Raw genomic sequence first — 21,910 nt, forward strand, 5'->3', positions numbered from 1 at the left:
TGTGGTCAACATAGTTATTCATGGTGATACGTGGATCACGCTTGAAGCTTTAAGCTTCCCTCCTCAATAACGGCGTCTTCGCTGCACTGTAGTACTTCCCTTCCCACCTACACGAAGCTCATTGCATGGAGTTTGAGGCCGTTTCCTCGGCCGAGACTCGACTTTTGGGCATGGACTGACGAGTGACGACGGTGACGCGGACGGCGGAGGTCCAGACGACTATGACATGGACGAGGAAGAGGTTGAGGAAGTCGACAAATTGGTTTAGGGACTTCAGTATATCAAATTGGTTTTAGGCATGGTGGATCAAATTGGATCTTTTGGCCCCATAATGATCTTGTAGAATTAGACGATGACATGGAAAAACAAGTAGACTTACGATCAATGCCAATTTTGGATGCATGTTAGTACTGTTTAGGCTGTGCCACAAGGTCAAAGGCTCAAGCTTTAAGGAAGCCTAAATCAGAGTCTCCCACTTATTATTAGTTATAATCTATGTATTGTAAAATAAAACATCACCCTTCTCATTTGCCCTGTGATATGAGAAACCTTATTCCAATATGAACACTTGTGCAATTTTGCATAATTTCCTTTTGATAGGATTTTGGTCTGAAAATGAGAATATAATTGTGGCTAGGGATGACAATGCCGTGGGGCAGGAAGTATACTCCCATCTTCGCTACCCCGTCTTTGTCTCCCGCGAAAAATTTAAAAAATCTCTATTTTTGATTAACTCTATAATCAAACTGTCAAAATCTAGTACAATTTAAAAATCAAAATGACAGTATTACTAGCATACACCAAGAATAATTATATGAATGATTGAATCCATTCAATCCACCAACAAACAATTATATAATTCATTTCCAAATTAACAGTAATACACACAGTATCATAAATATACACCAAGAACAATTATATGAATCCAGTCAATCCACTAACAAACAATTATATAATTCAATTTTTAAATGGATTCATAGTATGTATACACCAATACGGCAATGATCTTAATTCCTATTTGATGAATTAAGTTTCCTTTTTGACGAAATCAACACTTTTAAAAGTTTAACAGACCCCTATAATTACTGGACTAAAATTGAAATTTACCTCATTTAAATTATGACCCAATAAAAAGGTGTCTCTATCTCCCGTCTCCACTCCCAGAGTCTTCTCCGTCTGGCGTCTGCTACTCTGCTCCACCGCTAATCTTCAAGAGGAATAGCATTCCGTTTACCCAAAGTATGGCGTCTGGCTCTCCTAACCCGCAAAGGCCCAAACCAAACATCAGAGGTGAGGGTTTCTAACCCAATCTCTGTTTTCTTCCCAACTCATCGCTTCCTAATTTCCTTTTATTTACAAAATCTTGCAGTTGAAGAATAGAATAGATTGATTTTAGCTTTTTATTTCGACTGAGGCCTCATTGTTCTTTCAATTTAATGGCTCGACGTCGGCGACTCAAAACCCTACCGGATGCAAGTAGGGATTTAATACGTGAGCTGCCGGTAGAGGTAAAGGACAGAATTTTGGAGTGTTTGCCCACCCGAGATGCCGCCAGAACTGCTCTACTCTCAAGGAACTGGAATCATGTTTGGTTGCAGCATGAGCGGCTTACGTTCGATTACGAATTCGTGCAAAGTGTCCAGAAACAGTGCCAAGATGATGACGGTAGAACCTTCGTGAACATAATCAATAGTATCCTCTTTTCCCGTGCTGGGCCTGTTAGGAAGTTTACTATACAGATAGACACTAAATATGATCCATCGCCGCAGCAATCTGATTTTGATAAGTGGTGTCTTTTTCTGTCAAGAAATGGTGTCGAAGAACTTAACATATCTTTATATAGTTATCAAACTCATCAGCTGCCATTTTGTCTACTCTCATGCAGGACAATTAAGAAACTGATAGTCGAAGGTCTCTTTATTGATTTGCCTGTAAATGCTTGTGGTATATTTTCCAATGTCACTTCATTAGCTTTCTTGAATGTTACATTTGGTGTTAATGGAATTGCCTCTAGTATTAGTACTCCTAAGCTTGAGAAGCTAGCTTTTGAGTATTGTGGAGGGATCAATATGTTTGAGATCAGCCCTCCAAAGCTTGAAATCTTGTCTGTTATTGGTTCTGTGGTTGATTTGAGATGGTTGACACCACATTTGAAAGCCATTAAGACTCTTTGGTTGTGTGGCTCTTCGTTGGAGGTGAGAATATAACTCATTTTACTTGGCAAATGGATGGATAGATATAATTACTTACCTTCTGGCTTGTTAAAGTTCTTGTGGTGGCTAATTGTGTTTCTTTGTTCCTATTTTTCAAGGATATGGATGTATCTCAGTTTCCAACTGCAATAAATCTGCGAGTGCTGAAGCTATATAGATTACGTTTTGGTTATGGGGATCAGCTCCCCGTTTTTATACAATTGCTTCAAAAATTCCCTAACCTATGTGAACTGCAAATTATGGCAACTGAGGTAGAGTATATATTTGGCAATCATGTATGATTCTTCTTGTTTTGTTTTGCTTTTTCAAATGTCTTCACAGTTGTGCTTTGCTTTTCATTTCTTCTTGAGTTAATAGTTTTTAGTTTGGTAGGATGACAATGAACTGAACGATGAAGCATTTGAGGATCCAAATGGTCTCTTATTTATTCAAGAGCTGCAGATGCTTAACACAATTAAGATTGAAGCATTCAGTAACCAATCCGTAATGGAAATGCTTTTTATGAAAACGCTGCTCTCAAAATCCCCTGCGCTAGAGAAAGTTGTTATTGTGAAGTCTTGGGGTAGTAATGCCTCTGAGGTGGTGAGAAAAATCCAAAGAAAGTTGGAATGCTTCCCTCATGCATCTCCAAATGCACAGATTGTCTGCGCTGGCAATTACTATGCGGGTATGGATGAGGACTGGATGGATACCCATGGTGTTAGGTTTTTAGATTTCGCAGTATGGTGAATCTCCATCGGTTCTATTTGGTTGCAGCTTAGAAATGTAAGCAAAGGTTGTGTTGGAAGCTGAAATGTTTTCTAAGTTGTTCAGCATGAGGTATTTGTAATCATCAAGCATTCTGGGCAATATATATTTACTTTTGTTAATAAATTACTTCAATATGCTGCTTTTTTTTTTTTTTTTTGTTCCTATATCAAGGTCCTGATAGTGGAAAGATTGAAGTAGAATGCACGTAGTACAATTAACATAACTTCAGCAAAAAGAGGGATAATTATATTCTTGAATTTGAGATTCATTTTGAGTTTCATCTGGCAAACCACTCTCTGCTGCTGAATTTTGAGCTGTAAGTGAAGGTGCAGATAATGTAACACCTAAAGTGGAATGACCATCAATATAATAGCTATATCACCCATGTTATAATCATCTGAAAATTAAAGAATATCAGTGGCAGAGAGGGATTAAACAAATCATGTGCCTTACTTGCTGAAGGATTCTTAGCATCATTTCTTTCATTTGTCTTCAAGGAAAGTGGGAAACACTGGTTCATAAAAATGTAAATCTCTAGATATGAAAACTGAACTATTTTGAACATCATATAAAATATTTCCTCTTACTTAGTCAAATTTGTACAAAAAAAGTCAACCACCCTCGAAAAACATGAAGAACACGATCATATATAATGACCGGAAAACGTACACAAGGATCGCCGGAGTGCAAATTAAAGCTAGCAATATAATATCCAACTAACGTAACACTGTACTCAAGTTCCCGGCCGGCCGGCCAATTAAACTCCATGCATGACGTCAAATCCAATCCGGCCATCAGATTGGAGTACGTGCAACGTAACAGACACCAAGCATGCATCGATTGGCCACGCCCCAATTAAGGAATTCTCACGTAACCAATTAACGCCATCATACCGGCCGGCATGCAGATCAGATCAACCAACCCAAATTAAAGGTCACCGGAAAGAGCCCGCAATATACATAATCCACCACAAGCCGCCACGTGCTACTATCCCAGGCCAACTTCCATTCACTAATAACTACTCCGTATTATTTATTGCTTCCAACTGCATAAATGCATGTTAAGGTGAATTGGATGACTACGGTGTTGTATGTGTAGCGCTGCTATTATGTTATGTTTGACTCTTAGAATTGTACCTCTTGTATTTTTGCTATCTTATGGCTATGGAGACGAAGCCGGCTGGAGACAATTCGGCCGAATCGTCTCCGGCCGGCAGTTTTTTTTTTTTTTTTTTTTTTTTTTTTTTTTTTTAAATTTTAAAATTTTAATTAATTATTTATTAAATATTATTTTAAAAAATTAATTTTAAAATCGGTAACTTGCTAATTAGGTAAACAAGTCATTTGGACTAAATTGCATGTTTTTGTGTTGTTTAATGACTCAATTGCATTATTTTTTTAGTTCAATGGCCTAATTGAAATGTTGTGCGCAGTTGAGTGGTCTATTTGACCCTTATTCCTTTATAATATAATATGAAATTTACCCAAAAAAGATAAATAATATAATATGAAAATGATGGATCGAAATATTATTTAGATGTAGAGAAAATAGTAAATGATTTATAAATTTAATGATATAAAAGTGATATTCATTTTTAAAATTGAAAGAGTATTGCATGAATAAATATGATGAGCAAATTAAATATGTTACAAAAAGTCAAAAGTCTAATTCAAACCGAGCGGAAAAAAGAAGAATTTTTGAAGGTGGCATAACAATTGTTGTTGAACACACCTTTTGACCGGCACCACAGACAGCACAGAGGCACAGAAGTATTTACTTTTTTTTTTTTTTTTTTTTTGGATTGATTTTTCATTTATATATGTGTACGAAAAAGAGCTTTGAACATAGGGATATCAATTTAGCCCGAACCCGATAGGCCAACTCGATAAAAACTGAAACCGACAGGGCTATGGCCCGAACGGGCTAACCCGATAAAACACATTAGCCCGACGAACCCGAAACCGATTAGCCCGATACCCGATAGGGCTAGCCCGATAATCGAACTATTGAAAATTATTTTTTATTATAGAAGTGATGTGAAACCTAACATACATAAAATAATTATTATAATTAAAAAGAAATAAATAAATATATATATATATATATATATATATATATATATATATATATAACTAAATGCTATCCCCTGTTTTGCCCCGCCTCGTTATTATTCCTACTCTAAATATGAGTACTCACTCTCAGTTTTTAATTTTAGTTCAGATTGTTCAACCCGCCCGATTAGCTTGACAACCCGAAGTTTAGGGTTAGGGTCAAACCGAACCCGAGAATAAAATATTAATTAACCGATTAGCCCGAACCGATTAACCCGACAACCCGACAGGATTAGCCCGAAACCGAGTGGGCTGGCCCGATTGACATCCCTATTTGAACATATACCTTTCAATATTAATAGTCAAATTTTACTGTCATAATGTGTATTAAATTTGGTTAGTTTCACGAAAAAGACCAAATAATGTACTAAAAAATCCCATCATATTACAACTAATTTAGAATAATTACTTTTAAACTATATATATATATATATATATATATATATATATATATAATGTAAAACGTGAGACGTGTAATACATACTTTTTTATATATTCAAAATATATTATAGGTCTTACACTCTTACATGATATATATAGGTTAACACACAAGAACTACTCTTATATAAATTCATATCATATATTAATTCATTTACAATACTTTAAAAAAAAAAAAATTATAGATCGGGAGGGCATTTGTCCAAGATATGTCGATGAAAATGGTAAAAACCCAATGGAAGCTAAGCTAGGCATCTATCCCATGTTTCACATCATTATCAGCCATTGTTTGATATATGTTTGGCACTTTGACTGGCTTTCGTTTAATTGTTATATTTTATATTTAATTTTTCGGGGACGGTCAACGTAAGGTAAACTATACACCGTTATTACGTTAATTATATTCCTTTGTTGAAAGAGGCAGGTGGAGCAAACTAGTTTTGTGACTAATTGTGAGTCTTTTGCTTTTGATCCATTCTTGGCAATTATATTAAGAAAAATATTACCCATACTCTCGAATTTTACTCCCATTTGGTGTACTCGTGTCGTCTTCCCGCTCCCGTGATCTCAATCTACTCGGACAATTGCAGACACTTGATCAATTAAGGAGACATGTCCGCGAATAACTACATTGGCAAGGCTAGGGTTTTGTGGAGGAGCTCGCTCTCGCCGGCCGACCTATGACACTTGAAGAACAAAACATTTACGTTCTTCGGGAGTTACGACCAAAGTTCAGGGGTCTCGTGTCGTCTCTCAACAACGTGCGCAAACAACCTGTTACTCTCCAAGAGCTTGCGGATCTATTGGACGCGGAGGAATTCATGATGCGCGATGGTCCCGGGGGTGGCTCGCCGGCTGCTTTCACAGCGCAAAAGGGCGGCCACAAGGGCCGCGGTCCTGATCGCGGTAACGGGGGCCGTGGTTTCGGACAGCGGCCAAACAGGCCAGCTGCGTGGTGAATATTAGGATGAAATATATAGCCAGAAGAGTAACACTTGATTGGTGAGACAGTCTAATTTAAAATAAATATTTGTTATTTATAAAAGAAATTACAATATTTATTGTAGAAAATTCAATATATACTAATTTAAATTAAAAATAAATCGTTACTTAGGTAGATATTGTAATACTTATGACTAAATTATGATATTATTTAGCCATTTAAGATAAATTTATTATTACTAATGGTAAATATTGTAATACTTATAACTAAAATTGTTATACTTATACACCCCGTTGTCAACGAAACTCATCCGATCTCACTGAGAAGAATTTGTGTGGCAATCTCACACAAGTATTTACATTTAATTTCTTAAAACAATATTAGGATGGAATATATATATATTGCGAGAAATGGTGCATACTAACCGTAATAAAGTCCTTAAAGCAACATTACGATGGCATATATTGCGACAAATGGTGCATACTCACCGTACTAATCTATATATATATATATATATATATATATATATATATATATATATATATATATATATAAGTAAAATCCTCCTATTTCATTTTCCCGCCCAAACTTTTGTAGTCAAATTAATTAAATATTTTATATTTTATTGGTCAAATACTTAATAAAGCTTATTTGGTAAGCAAATGAAAAATGGGAATTTAGTAATATCAATATTATGAATTAATTAGGAATAAGATTAATTAGGAATATTAATATAATGAATTGATTAGGAATATCAATATAATGAATTGATTAGGGCAATACCTTAAATAAATAAATACACTTTCTTTTTAAAAAAATTTATAAATTTATAATTCTCATATTTTTCACCTATAAATACAATGAGTTGCTGACTACAAAAATTATAAGTCTTCATTTTATATTGCATCCCTTTTTCCCACTAGGTCTTCAGCCTTGATCATTCAGTTTAGCCGCGTTTCGAAATTAACGGTAGGTTTAGCATCCAAGTAGTTTGATTGGATTAGATACAATACGTTTTTCATGGTTGTATTGTCCAAATTTAATACTTTTTCCAGCGAAAAGTTATTCATATCATATGCCTAGATTATGATTTATTCTGAATATTTTTACTGTTACTCCAAGTCCATTTCATATATTGATTTTTTGTTTCTATTGAAGTTTCATTATCATTGATGAAAGACATCCTCATGTGAATCTCGCTTTGAGTGGTGCCTACTCATGCCCGTTTAAAGGGATGCTGAATGCTGACTCCTCTAATCTCTCTCTTCATTTTTTTGCTATACTGTTATTGGTCAAGAATTTAAAGTGCCACACAATAAAATGTGTGACTCATGGGTGATTGGAGATTGGGGAGTGGTTAAGTGTTTCTGTTGTAATATACACGACAAGATATAGCAGGAATCGCCTTTAATACACCAATTGACTATTATTATATTCTTCTTAGTTCTTTGCGTTGATTATTGAAGTAATCGGTTATGAAGTTCTGATTTGTTAAGTTGTTTTATTCTCATGGTGTCGATTTTGAAAGTTATGAAGTCCATGCTCAATTCCTCAGTGTATAGGTCAAAAAGTGTATATATTTTTTGGCGTAATTATGGGATCGCCATAATTACTCCATAGTAGTAGTAAACCTAATTTTAGTTCACGCCTAAACAATTAATAATAATATGAAAAAAATGAAAAAGAATGGAAGGAAGCCGTACGACTAAACAATTAATAATAATATTGGGAAGAAAATTAATAATAATATGGAAATACGAAAAATAATGGAAGAAAACATTAGCCCATGTGAATGTTTTCTACACTCTGAAAAATGGAAAAGAATCAATAAGCCGTATTAGGAAAATAATCATTAAGATATTTTACTATTAATCTTTTATGTAAGATTTTGCGTAAAAAATAGAATATAATTAGTTATTAATAATTTAGCCTTATTTTACTATTAATCTTTAAGAAAAATTTTGCGTAAAAAATGTAATAAAATTGATTATTAATAATTTAGCTTTATTTTACTATATTAATCTTTAAGAAAAATTCTACGTAAAAAATGTAATAGAATCGGTTATTAATAATTTAGCTTTATTTTACTATTAATTTTTAAGAAAGATTTTGTTAAAAATAAAATAGAATTAATTATTAATAATTTAAATTAAAATTAAAGTACATATACTTTCCTATCCGTAATATAATTTTTACTTATTATTTCACAAAATCTTCAAATAATAATTAGTAATATTATTGGTCAATTATAATAAAAACTCTAATTTTAATTGGTGATCTATATTTTATATTAATTAATAAAAACAATATCCTCCTTTACAAGTTCCCGCCTAAACAATTAATAATAATATGAAAAAATAAAAATGAATGGAAGGAAGTCGTACACCAAAACAATATAGAATAATATTGAAAAAGAAATTAATAATAATATGGAAAAATGGAAATGAATGGAAGAAAATGTTAGCCATGTGAATTTTTTCTACACTCTTGAAAAATGGAAAAGAATCAATAAGCAGTATAAGAAAAGAATCATTAAGATATTTACTATTAATCTTTTAGGAAAGATTTTGCATAAAAAATAGAATACAATTGGTTATTAATAATTTAGCCTTACTTTACTATTAATCTTTAAGACAAATTCTGGGTAAAAAAATGTAATAGAATCGGTTATTAATAAGTTAGCTTTATTTTACTATTAATCTTTAAGGAAGATTTTGCTTAAAAATGAAATAGAATCAATCTATCTATATTCTATATATAATTAAAAACAAAATCATCCTAATTCATTTTTCCGCCCAAATTTTTGTAATAAAGCTTATTTGGTAAGTAAATCTCAAATGGAAATTAAATAAAATCTATTAATTGGTAAATAATAATAATAATAATAATAATAATAATAATAATAATAATTCAAACAAAACTATATACAAATTAAAATTAAAATTAAAAAAAAAAATAATAAGAAGACAGAGGTGGCTCCCCTTTGTAAATGATGTGGGATCATTTTAATCCCACATTGAAAATGTTTGGAAAGAGGAGCTTTTGAGCTCTTCTATATAAGAGGATCATTGCTCCTCTTACAAACGTATAATTGCTTGCTCATCAATGTGGGCAAGTATTGAGAAGTCCAAAGACTTTTTTTTTTTTTTTAGTACTATTAACCCGGCAAATTATGTTGTGGCACCGTGTCCACCTTGCAAAGTAGGCACAGTTCAAAAATTGTTCATAATTATGAATATATAGTTCTATAATTATAAACATAGTGTTGTGAACATAATTATAAACATATAGTTATGTAATTATGAATATAGAGATTTAATAATTGTGTATATGAAATTCAAAAATTATGAATATATATCCAAACAAAATGATATACAAACATTTATTACAACAACAACAACAATAATAATAATAATAATAATAATAATAATAATAATAATAATAATAATAATAATAATAATAATAATAATAATCCAAACAAAATGATATACAAAATAAAATTAAAATTAAAAAAAAAATAAGAAGAAGAAGATAAAAAGGAGCTATGGGCTCCCCTTTGTAAATGATGTTGGATCATTTTGATCCTACATTGAAAATGTTTGGAAAAGGAGTTCTTCAGCTCCTCTATATAAGAGGAGCAATGCTCTTCTTACAAATATAATTGTTTGTCCATCAATGTGGACAAGTAGTGAGAAGTCCAAAGACAAATATTTTATTTTTTGAGTACTATTGATACGTCAAATTATGCTGTGGAATCATGTCCACCTCACGGTTCTAAAATTGCTCATAATTATGAATATATAGTTCAAAAATTATGAATATATATTTCTAAAATTATGAACATAGTGTTGTGAACATAATTATGAACATATAGTTATGTAACAATGAATATAGAGATTCAATAATTGTGAATATGAAGTTTAAAAATTATGAATATATAGCTTTATAATTATGAACATATAGTTTAGTAATTATGAACATAGAGTTTTGTAGTTGTGAATATAGAGTTCAATAATTATGAATATGAAGTTCAAAGATTATGAATATTTAGCTTTATAATTATGAACATATAGTTCAGCAATTATGAACATAGAACTGTGTCTACCTTGCAAAGTGGACACGGTTCCACAGCATAACTATTCGATTCACCGTGTTACATGTAGTATCTGTTCATATAAACTTTCTCAACCTATTGAAGCTCAACGTTTCAAAAGGCTCTTATTTAAGAAACATTATTCTAATGGCTTCTTATTTTAATTTTTTTTAAAAATTTATTAGGGGGTTTGGCTAAGATTAACCCAAAATGTATGTGTTGTTTTAGTTTTTAGCAGTTTGGAGCAAATTGCTAAATTATTAAATAATATTTTTGATGTTTTGATTAAATATAAAATGTTAAACAGACGAATTTTTTAAAATTTTGAAGAACTCTCCAAATAATCAAATCATAACAACAACAACAACAACAACAACAACAACAATAATAATAATAATAATAATAATAATAATAATAATAATAATAATAATAATAATAATCCAAACAAAACTATATACAAAATAAAATTAAAAAAAAAAAAAGGAGTCACAGACTCCTTTTGTAAATGATATGAGATCATTTTGATCACACATTGAAAATGTTTGGAAAGAGATAGCTCATCTATATAAGTGGAGCAAAACTCCTCTTACAAACATAATTACTTGCACATCAATGTGGGCAAGTATTGAGAAGTCAAAAGGTTCTTATTTAAGAAGCTTTAGCGTTGTCTTCTTATTTTAGTTTTTATTAATTAATTAATTATTTATTTATTATTAGTGTGGGTTTGAAAAGATTAACCACTGTTGCAAAAATCGCGCCTAGGCGCTAGGCGGTCGGCCACCTAGGCGCCGATTAATCGCTCTAGGCACCCACCTAGGCGCTCTAGGCGCCCTAGGCGGTCCCCAGGCGCCTAGCGATTTTTGCAACCTTGAGATTAACCCAAAATGTATGTGTTGTTTTAGTTTTTAGCAGTTTGGAGTAAATTTCTAAGTTATTAAATAATATTTTTTGGTTTTTTGATTAAATATAAAATATTAAACAGATGAATTTCTTAAAATTTTGGTGAATTTTCTAAATAATCAAATTACAACAAAACAACAACAACAATAATAATAATAATCCAAACAAAATTATATACAAAATAAGATTAAAATTAACACAAAAAAAAAGAAAAAAAAAAGACAAAGACAAAGGGTGGCTCCCTTTGTAAATGATGTGGGTTCATAATAATAATAATCCAAACAAAACTATATACAAAATAAAATTAAAATTAACAAAAAAAAAAAAAAAAAAAAAGACAAAGGGGAGCCACAGGCTCCCGTTGTAAATGATGTGGGTTCATTTTCATCCCAAATTAAAAATGTTTGAAAAGATGAGCTCTTGAACTCCTCTATATAAGAGGTACAAACATAATTGTTTGAATATCGATGTGGTGAGTATTGAGAAGTTATAATGTTATTATTTAAAAAACCTTAGCTTTGTCTTCTTATTTGAGTTTTATTTATTTATTATTTATTATTTATTAATTATTAGTGGGGGTTAGGAAAGATTAACCCAAAATGTATGTGTTGTTTTAGTTTTTAGCAGTTTGGAGCAAATTACTTAGTTATTGAATAATATTTTTGGTGTTTTGACTAAAGATAAATTGTTAAAATGGCGAATTTGTCAATAATCAAATAATAATAATAATAATAATAATAATAATAATAATAATAATAATTCAAACAAAACGATATACAAATAAAATTAATTTAAAAAAAAAAAAAAAGAAGAAGACAAAAGGGAGTCACGGGCTCCCTTTGTAAATGATGTGGGATCATTTTGATCTCACATTGAAAATGTTTGGAAAGAGGAGCCTTACAAACATAATTGCTTGCCCATCAATGTTGGCAAGTAACTTGGAGGGTGTGGTTGAGTGTAAAGGACTCATCCATCCTTAACCAAAGGTCACGCGTTCGATCCTTGGATTTGGGAATGGAGCAGCCTTAAATCTCTAAGTCAGCTGTCCTACCCAAAAGAGGTTCGCTTATAATTTAGCGAGGGGATTAGTCACTGTGTCCGACGGCGGAAACTCTGGGTTTACCCAAAAAATTAAAAATGGAAAGGAAATATTTCAATAATAATATTTTACATCACCAAATAGTAAAGACATATTTTAAAAAATAGTAAAGATAAATTAAAAATGGAACGAAAAAATATTTCATTAATAATATTCTACATCATCAAATTAAATGGGACGAAATTAGGTAAAAGTATAACTGCATCTATATTCTAATTGACTAATTGATTGGAAATAAAAAAGAATAATTGACTGAAAATGAATCTAATATAACTAATTGATTAAAAATATAAAAGGAAATGAATATTAATAATTGACTGCAAATAAAAAATGATCTATAATTGACTAAAAAAATGGTCAGAACATTGCATTTTAATTAAAAATAGAATGGAAATTAAAAATTGGAGGAAAATATTCCAATAATAATATTCTACATTATCAATAGTAAATGCATATTTTAAACAATAGTAAAGGTAAATATGGAATGGAAATATTTCAATAATAATATCTACATCATCAATTAAAAATGGAACCAAAGTTATGTAAAAATATAACTGCATTTGATATTCTAATTGACTAATTGACTGAAAATAAAAAAGAATAATTGGCTAAAAATGAATCTGATATTACGAATTGACTGAAAATATAAAAGGATAACTAATTGAGTGATATTCTACCATTATATATTTCCACCCAAGTAACCCGTCCTGATGGAGAAGATGTTAGCTCTAGACGAAGATGAACAAGATTGTGTTGTCACTACCTATGTTGTCAGGTTTCAATAATGTGTAAATATAATCGGTGATATTAAATTTTTTTTTTCTAAAATGAAAAAATTGCTATATATCTAGACAAAAAAATATAGCTTCCATACAAATGAATAAGGATAGCAATTCATTTCTATAACTGAGTTGTTAGAGAACGAGCTCATTTGCCTAATGTATGAAAATACTAAACAATGATAAATAAAATCTTCAAAATTATAGGACCGCATGCGTACATCTAGACATTAGCTATTAATTTGAGCAATTATTTGCACAAATTCAAGCAATGATAACATCAAAATATATAAACGATTCAAATCATATCTTTAATTGCACTATATAATATTTGATGTTCTAATTTAAATAATTATATATCGATTCATATATTCTTAATGTATTACAACAAATTCATTCCGTGCATCGCACGGGTGCAAATACTAGTTTCCTTAAAACAAATTTCTTTGAAAATGGATAGAAAATATAATGGATATGACATTCAATTCCGTATGAACTTTAACGTACTAAAGAAAACGAATTCCACTGGTGACAGGCCGACCAGGAATATAGGGAATATATATTTTGATTCGCTTATTTATTCCAAAAGCGCGCTACAAATTATGGATAATTAAAGTGCGTATTTATTAAAGACAATTACAATCAAGTTTTTTTTTTTTTTTTTTTTTTTTTTTTTTTGTGTAAACCACACTATGGTCCAGGTTTTTTTCTATCCGTTTAACGGTCCAGGTCCACCCAATTCGCTTCGAGAGATACAGAAATTGGTCTAAAAAGAATCAAACTCGAGTTATCCCAAATTCTCCCCCACAAAGAGATCACATTTGCCACTTAATTACAATTACAATCAAGTTGATCAAATAATTAACTTAGTATTCACTAAACTCTAAAGTTTAAAGACCAAAAACTTCTTCATGCTAGGGACATCAATATAGTCATCCACCAAATTATCAGTATTACGTGCTATATTGTAATGATAATTGAAGCTTTATTAATTGTATTTGGTGAGTTTTGTTAGACCACAAGGTGTTTTAATTCTTAATTATACCATGAACTAGGGTTTACAGTGTATTGTGGATCCTAGTGTATGTGTATATATGTTGTGCATTTTTGTGTATTGTATTATAAAATTATGTATTTTAAGAGTATGAATTTTGTATCTGAAACAAATTACTAATTGCATCTTATGTTATGAATTTATGTGTTTTGTATTGTGAAATTTCGTGCCTATGAACACAAATTATGTATCTAAATCATATTTGAAAAATAAGTAAATATATAACATGCACATGTCTCTTGTGTGTGATTTTTTGTGTTTTGTGTTATAAAACTTTGTACCTTACGAGTATGAATTTTGTATCTCGTCATTTCGATCCAAGGTCCATAATGCTATTGATGTGTATAAAATAACTGTACTTCAACAGTAAAGTCAGAGATCTGATCGTAGATAATGACCGGGACCTAATAAAGTACAGAGTCTAGATCAATCCAAAATTCCTCTCTCCAGCATTTAATGCGGTATTTATAAGAGACATGGGGAGCAGCACCCGGTCTTCCGGCATGATGAGCACGTGGTGTGCATGCACCGGACCCCGTGGAGGCGAGCATGTAGTCGTACACGTGGCGCACTCCTCCTGACGGTAGCACGTGGCGTGCATGCACCGGACCCCATAGAGGCAAGCATGTAGTCGTACACGTGGCGCCCTCCTCCTGACGGTAACAGAGCCTAGCTCCACCCGGCCGTTCCTCCCGGTCACCGGTCTAAGGGGCACAAGGACCTCAAAACACTCTGCCTCCAGAAGACGGTCTGGCGACTAGGGAAAGACTTCCCGTGGGGCTGATCGAGCAGATAGGCTGACCGGGCTAGATGACCCGAATAACCAGAGTATAACCCCCATCAGCTATGTAGACCCTGGTTCGGTCATGATATATATACAAAGTTCTGGCCAGATTGATTTTTCTATATGGGAGGGAGTTTGAATTATCTCACATCTCTTAAGGGATGAGAGTGGTGAATATTTAATTATAATTATCTTGAATGTAACATAAAAAGTATACATTTGCATGAAGTATAGAATTTTTCCCATAAGATTGACACAACTTTATTCTATTTGGATCGAGCATATATATTATATAATTGAAATTTTACTTAGCATAATCACGTACACGCATTCATTTATAGTGTTACGTTACAGTTTACAAGTAATTTTAAAAATGGCATAGTCCTTACGAGAAAGTATAGATACCAAAGGATAAAAAGTGCAAACCACTAAGGAAAAGAAAGAGACAAATGTTATTTTTTTTAAAAGAAAAAATTCACAATTATTATTTAAAAATGCAAACTTAGTAAATTATACTTTTATATAATAGCTTGTAAACGGTGAAAGTAATATAATTTGAAAATAGTTGAAGTTATTAAAGGAGTTTACAGTTGGGTTACGTTGGGGTTGTGAAATGCATGCTCTGATCTTACATAAATTAAACCCTTCTTTACTGTGAACTTCAAAAGTTGATTGTCCATCAAACCCATAATAGAAAGTAGAAACTCGCCATTAATTACTTTCTTCATCTTCTTTAATTTATTTCACCTTCTTAGCTTCCTGCCCCTTTATTCCATTCATCTTTTTATGTTTATATATTATAGGATCAGAAGAACAGAACACAAACTACTAGATAGTATAGTTCAAATTAAATCAAGCTAAGCAGGCAGCTAGCTAGCTACATATATAGTATATAGAATGGGGAGGGGTAAAATAGAGATAAAGAGAATAGAGAACTCAAGTAATAGGCAGGTTACATTTTCCAAGAGAAGAAATGGCATCATCAAGAAAGCAAAGGAAATCAGTGTTCTCTGTGATGCTAAGGTTTCACTCATCGTCTATGCCAGCTCTGGGAAGATGCATCACTATTGTAGCCCTTCCACCGAGTACGCTCTTCTTCATCCTATGTTTTTTTTTGGATTTATCTATATATGTATATCTCTTGGTCAGTTTCTACAGTACATGAAGAACAATACTAAATAATAAATAAATATGTATATTTATGTTGATAGGTTAGTTAATATGCTGGATGGTTACCAGAAGGCATCTGGAAAGAAGCTGTGGGATGCTAAGCATGAGGTTAAATCCCCATCTATCTCTCATTTCTCCCTACCTTCTTTAATTTCTACATTAATATATGCATACATCAATTTCTCAATTCTCTTCATTCTTGTGTTTAATATAATTAATTGTACTGTGTGGAATGGAAATGTGAAACACCCTTGTGTCTGGCTATTCCAGAACACTGTTTTCTGGCTTTTCCATGGGGAAGAATTGAAGACATGGCTTTTATCAAAAATATGTCTGCTGACCTGAAACATGAAATCTAGGATTAGATCTACAAATAGCTAGGCAGGATATATATATATGTGTGTGTGTGTGTGTAGCTCTCCCCTCTCTCTCTAGATGTCTCATCTTAATTTTCTGTCTTAATCTTCAGTAATATATTACTCTATATTAATTACTCTTTTTGGCTTTTCAAAGAATGAAATCCCACATGAGATATGAGATATTATTCTTTCAGCATATCTGGATCATTTGGTCATAGACAGATCTGCATAAGTGCATACATATCCCAAAAAAAATCCTGCAATATAATAACTCCCTTTGTTTTGTGTGATTTGAATAATTACCGTTATATATATATATATATATATATATATATATATATATATATTTTGGTTCCTATGAGGTCATGTCTTCCCGTGCGGTCAGTGCCGCATACACCATTAGGTATGTATAAATGCACCATACAGTGTTCGAAAATACACCAGAATAAAATGTCAAAAAATACACCACACATAATGGTGTATTTACGAACAATGTGTGGTGCATTTTGACATACCTAATAATATATGTCGCTGACTGCACAGGAAGACCTGACCCTATATATATATATATATATATATATATATATATATATATATATATATATATGTATGTATTTGAATGCTACTAACTCTGAAAGTGAAATGAGAAATTCTACAGAACTTGAACAATGAAATTGATAGGATGAAGAAAGAGAATGACAGCATGCATATTGAGCTCAGGTAAATATATTTGTATATATGGTCCACTATATTGTATTGAAGTGTAAGTTACTAAGTTCTAAATTGGGTTCTCTTCATTATATTCTTCCATCTCCGCCTCTCTTATATATATATACTTTATTGAAGTGTAAGCATTGATGTGTGTGTGTGTGTTCAGGCACCTTAAAGGAGAAGATATAAATTCATTGAACTACAAGGACCTCAGGGTTTTAGAAGATGCTCTAGAAAGTGGTCTCACCTCTATCCGAAACAAACAGGCAAGTTATGACAAGATATATAGGGAAGGGATCAGGCGCGGGAAAGATTTTCTGTGCGGTTGTGCAGATGGACGTATATTACATGCTCATTAAGCACACAAACAAAACACCTTAAGAAATAATTTTACGCACGGTAAGCACAAACTCACGCATGTTAAGCACAAAAGCTTCATGCACCTTAAGCACAAAACACACGCATCTTAAGCACAAAACACACTCGTCTTTTAAGTTTCAACAATTGCTCACATTAAGCACAAACCCCCACCACATGTTAAGCACAAAACTCACGCATGTTAAGCACAAAATAAACTCACGCACTTAAGTTTCAACAATAACTCACATTAAGCATAAATACACGCACCTTAAGCACAAAACTCACACACCTGAAGTACAAAACTCACGCACGTTAAAATCGCACAACTGCACGAAAAACCTTTACCTGCACTGGAAAATTATATATATATATATATATATATATATATATATATATATATATGTGTGTGTGTGTGTGTGTGTGTGTGTGTGTTAAATTAGTCCAATAAATCATAATATAATTTAATATTTATTTTTTTTTTCATGATTTTAACAGTTTGAAATAGTCAAGATGATGAGAGAACAGGTATGCAGCATAACTCTACAAATAATTTTTAAAAAATTAGGTAAAAACTTGCGTGAGGCCGCCTCATGGGTTTCAATCCGTGAGACGGGTTGAATCGTTGATTGATGAGGTCAAATATCCGACTAACTAATAAATAAATTGGTCCATTAGTCAAAGATCTGACCTGTCTCACGAATTGATCAAGACCCGTGAGACAGGCTCACACAAGTGTTACCTAAAAAATTATTGATATCACATCTACTTGCATTTGATTAAGTAGTCCATTGGACAAAGTATATATGTATGTAGGAGCTATAGATGAGAATGGAAGCAGATAGATAGTAGTAGCTAGATGGATGGGTAAAGTAAATGTACGTGTACATTGGACAAATTAATGAAGAGATTGAGGGGCTAGCTTAGAGATATTTGCAAGTGCTCATCAACTGCAATTCTGATTTGCAAACCAACTAGGCTGGCTATTACCTTGAAATTCTCAACCCAAATTTATTACATTATGTTTGGTGAATAAATTTTAAGAAAATAAATGAAATATGAATGGAATAGAAATTATAGAATATGTCTCATTTTTTGGTTTATAAAATTAATAAATTCAATAATAATTGTATTATAATGTATTAATGTTTGATAGGATTAAGGAATAAAAATACAATAAACATTCAAATAACAAAATTAACATGCATTGATAATAATAATAATAATAATAATAATAATAATAATAATAATAATAATAATAATAATAATAGTACCTCTAGTGAGCCTAGAATGTAAGCCAAACATGTTGTTACAATGACTTTTTTAGTGTTGTTATATCTAGTTCTGATCTCTTACCAAAAATAAAAAATACAAGGATATGTTGATTATATATATCAAACTGTACTATTGAAAAGTGAAACATCTTTCATAATTTCCTTCTAGATAGGACGAAATCAAAATCTTTGCATATAAATATTTTGAATATGATCATAGACATCTTATGTATGGTGTCTCATTATTATTTGAAAGGGAAATCAATTATATTAATTAAACTTATATATATTATTTTCTACAAATTAAATGAATTGATTGGCGAGGGACTGAGCGAGTAATTCTTATATCATTAATTATTAATTAATGAATATAATAAAAATGGTACTTGTTAATTTGGTATTGCTAACGCACGTACAGCAACAGAAGGAGATGGGCGCAGATCGAAATGGTGGTTATTAGGGGTTACCAATCCGCAGAGATGCCTTTGACATTCCGTGTGCAGCCGATGCAGCCTAATTTGCACCAAACAATATAATATAATAATGTAGCAAATTAAATTATATTATATTGTTGTATTTTCAAAAAAAATAAAATTATATTGCTGTTTTTCCTAGCCATATACATCTATTGCCTGCAACCTTGCTTAATTATTATCTTAATTAATTAATTACCTAGCTTGGTACTTCCGATCATTAACATTTATAAAACATTGCATGCTCCTACCTTAACTACTATCTAATACTCTACGTACCTAGCTTAGCTAACTAGGGTTTGTCGTCTGAGATGCATGATTTCGATCATAATTTTCTTGCACTCCGGTCTTTAACTATAATTTGCCGACTCAACTACCTACTAATTTATCAATGTATCCCGTTAATATTAGTTGTTCCAAACTGATCACTATGCATGTTTTCGGAGTACAACGACATTCTACTCACCGTCATATATATATAGACTTCACCAGTAAGATCTACTACCAGACTCGTTGCTTGTCACAGGTCTAGGGGAACCTATTGCAAGGCAATTTAAGAGGTTGAAATTTTTTTAAAACGTTACTCAAATTAACGTTTTAGATTTCTACTGGGTTTTGGAGCAAAACGCTGCTCCAGAATACTATTTAACTAAACAATAGTTTCAAAAACTCTATTTAACTAAATACATTTTTCTGGATGGTTGGACTTGTCCAAATTAATTAAGGGTGTGTTTGGAAACCCTAAAAATGATTTCTGGAAATCATTTTCCGGGTTTCCAATGTTTGGAAAGAAGGAAAATGTGAAGTCAACGGAAAATGAGGTACTGGTCAATGGAAAATGAGCCTATTTTTAAGGAAAACAACTTCCCCTTTAAAAAAAGGGAAGTCATTTTCTAGATGTTGACTTCTTCATTTCTTCACTTTAAGAGCAGTTGACTTTCTTCATCTTCATTGGCTTTTTCATCCTTTGAATATTATGTTTGTTTGTTTTTTTTTTTTAAATAAATAATATTATTTGATTTTAAAAATAAATATTATTATTTATAATATTATTGTAAATTTTATATATTTTAAACAAAATAATTAATTATATAAAATGTTTAATTATACAATTCTACATCATTTCCGAAAAATGAGCCAAACACCAAAAGACAGTTTTCCATTCTGCAGCCAAACACAGGAAAGAAAAATGACTTCTGGAAAATGACTCATTTTCCAAAAGTCATTTTCCAGAAGTCATTTTTCTGCTTTCCAAACTGACCCTAAAGGACAAAATGGATTATCAACCAAAATTACTAAACATCCCCATTATATATTAAAATGAAAAATTGCATTTTTCATCCCTAACTTATAGGGTAACGGTAGAATTCGTCAAGTATTGGTCGTGCTTATTTTTCACCCCTAAGCTATTATTAACGTTACACTTTTCATCATTTTACTCCGTATTAAGTTTTTGTACTCACTTTTCGTCTATAAGCAATACTAAAGTTACAACTTTTGTTAGTAACAGAACAAATAGTGCAACGCTAATGATAACTTAAGAACGAAAAGTGATCGACGAACATGACTAACAATTAAGAACAAATGTTACAATTATTATATAATTTATAGACAAAATGCGCAATTTTTCCTATAAAAAATATAAAAACTCAATTTATTAAACTCATGAACCACTTAAATCAAGTATTAGAATATTTAAATTCAACTCAATAAAAGTAGTTATTAACAGATACTACATTGTAACAGAGTTAGTAGTATTCAAAAATAAAAATAAAAAATTCAACTCAATGGTAGGATATAAGAGACCCTTAGAGTTGAAGTTTCACCTTTTTGAAACAAGTATATATTAGAATATTTTAATTCAACTCAATTTATTACTTAAACAAGTATATATTAGAATATTTAAATTCAACTCAATTTATTACTTAAACAAGTATATATTAGAATATTTAAATTCAAGTCAATTTATTACTTAAACTATTTAAATTTTAACTTAATCGATTGGATGCATGGTAATGATGGTATGATATATAAGTATGTGCGATTGTGGGAAATTGAATATGCAGTATGATGGTGCCATATATAATAATTATAACAACATTTCCACTTTCCAGCAGGTAATTTAATAACCAACTTTGTGCAATATAAACCCGGGTGTTCCCTTCCCTATGATCCAAAAAAAAAAAAAAAAACTTTGTGCAATATATGTAAAATTATCAAAATTACTTTTTATCAAATGATTATCTAACTAATTCCACGTTGAGAATAAATGTCGCAAAATTCCTCCTGCATATTGCAAAGTGCGTGCTTCCTCAATTTTCAAAATCTTATCATCATAAATATCATTACTACTTAAGATTTGCTTCAATAGGCTCTGCTTTAATTCATACCATAAACATATA

At 31.4% G+C, this 21,910-nt stretch overlaps 2 protein-coding genes and 1 long non-coding RNA gene across 4 annotated transcripts; 2 read left to right on the plus strand and 1 right to left on the minus strand.

Moving 5' to 3' along the window:
• Window positions 1–262: 262 nt before the first annotated feature.
• Window positions 263–21,867, minus strand: LOC109170647. Its single transcript, XR_002052478.1, has 3 exons — window positions 21,858–21,867; window positions 20,103–20,113; window positions 263–374 (listed from the first exon to the last, which is right to left on the minus strand). It is a non-coding gene; the product is annotated as an uncharacterized LOC109170647 (long non-coding RNA).
• On the plus strand, window positions 1,200–3,063 carry LOC109170643 (F-box/FBD/LRR-repeat protein At1g13570-like). Its single transcript, XM_019319842.1, has 4 exons — window positions 1,200–1,290; window positions 1,370–2,195; window positions 2,312–2,464; window positions 2,586–3,063. The coding sequence occupies exons 2-4, from the start codon at window positions 1,437–1,439 to the stop codon at window positions 2,940–2,942; spliced, it is 1,269 nt and encodes a 422-aa protein (XP_019175387.1). The 5' UTR covers window positions 1,200–1,290; window positions 1,370–1,436; the 3' UTR covers window positions 2,943–3,063.
• Window positions 15,989–19,644, plus strand: LOC109170645 (floral homeotic protein GLOBOSA-like). 2 transcript variants are annotated; one of them, XM_019319845.1, is made up of 6 exons: window positions 15,989–16,249; window positions 16,376–16,442; window positions 17,352–17,413; window positions 17,571–17,670; window positions 18,260–18,289; window positions 19,460–19,644. In XM_019319845.1, exons 1-6 carry the CDS (start codon window positions 16,062–16,064, stop codon window positions 19,493–19,495), a joined length of 483 nt encoding a protein of 160 aa, XP_019175390.1. In that variant the 5' UTR covers window positions 15,989–16,061; the 3' UTR covers window positions 19,496–19,644. The 2 variants fall into 2 exon arrangements, with proteins under 2 accessions (XP_019175390.1, XP_019175389.1); XM_019319844.1 differs by having other exon boundaries at window positions 15,990–16,249; window positions 19,454–19,574.
• Window positions 21,868–21,910: the final 43 nt, after the last annotated feature.

This window comes from Ipomoea nil, unplaced genomic scaffold, assembly GCF_001879475.1.
Source record: "Ipomoea nil cultivar Tokyo-kokei standard unplaced genomic scaffold, Asagao_1.1 scaffold3321, whole genome shotgun sequence".
In the NCBI taxonomy this organism is placed as follows: domain Eukaryota; kingdom Viridiplantae; phylum Streptophyta; class Magnoliopsida; order Solanales; family Convolvulaceae; genus Ipomoea; species Ipomoea nil.

Coding starts and splice junctions, on each gene's coding strand:
- LOC109170645 (XM_019319844.1), top strand. CDS start 16,062: ATGGGGAGGGGTAAAATAGAGATAAAGAGAATAGAGAACTCAAGTAAT. Junction 16,443..17,351: donor TGTGGGATGCTAAGCATGAG/GTTAAATCCCCA, acceptor GAAATTCTACAG/AACTTGAACAATGAAATTGA. Junction 17,414..17,570: donor AGCATGCATATTGAGCTCAG/GTAAATATATTT, acceptor GTGTGTGTTCAG/GCACCTTAAAGGAGAAGATA.
- LOC109170643 (XM_019319842.1), top strand. CDS start 1,437: ATGGCTCGACGTCGGCGACTCAAAACCCTACCGGATGCAAGTAGGGAT. Junction 2,196..2,311: donor TGTGTGGCTCTTCGTTGGAG/GTGAGAATATAA, acceptor CTATTTTTCAAG/GATATGGATGTATCTCAGTT. Junction 2,465..2,585: donor TGCAAATTATGGCAACTGAG/GTAGAGTATATA, acceptor TTAGTTTGGTAG/GATGACAATGAACTGAACGA.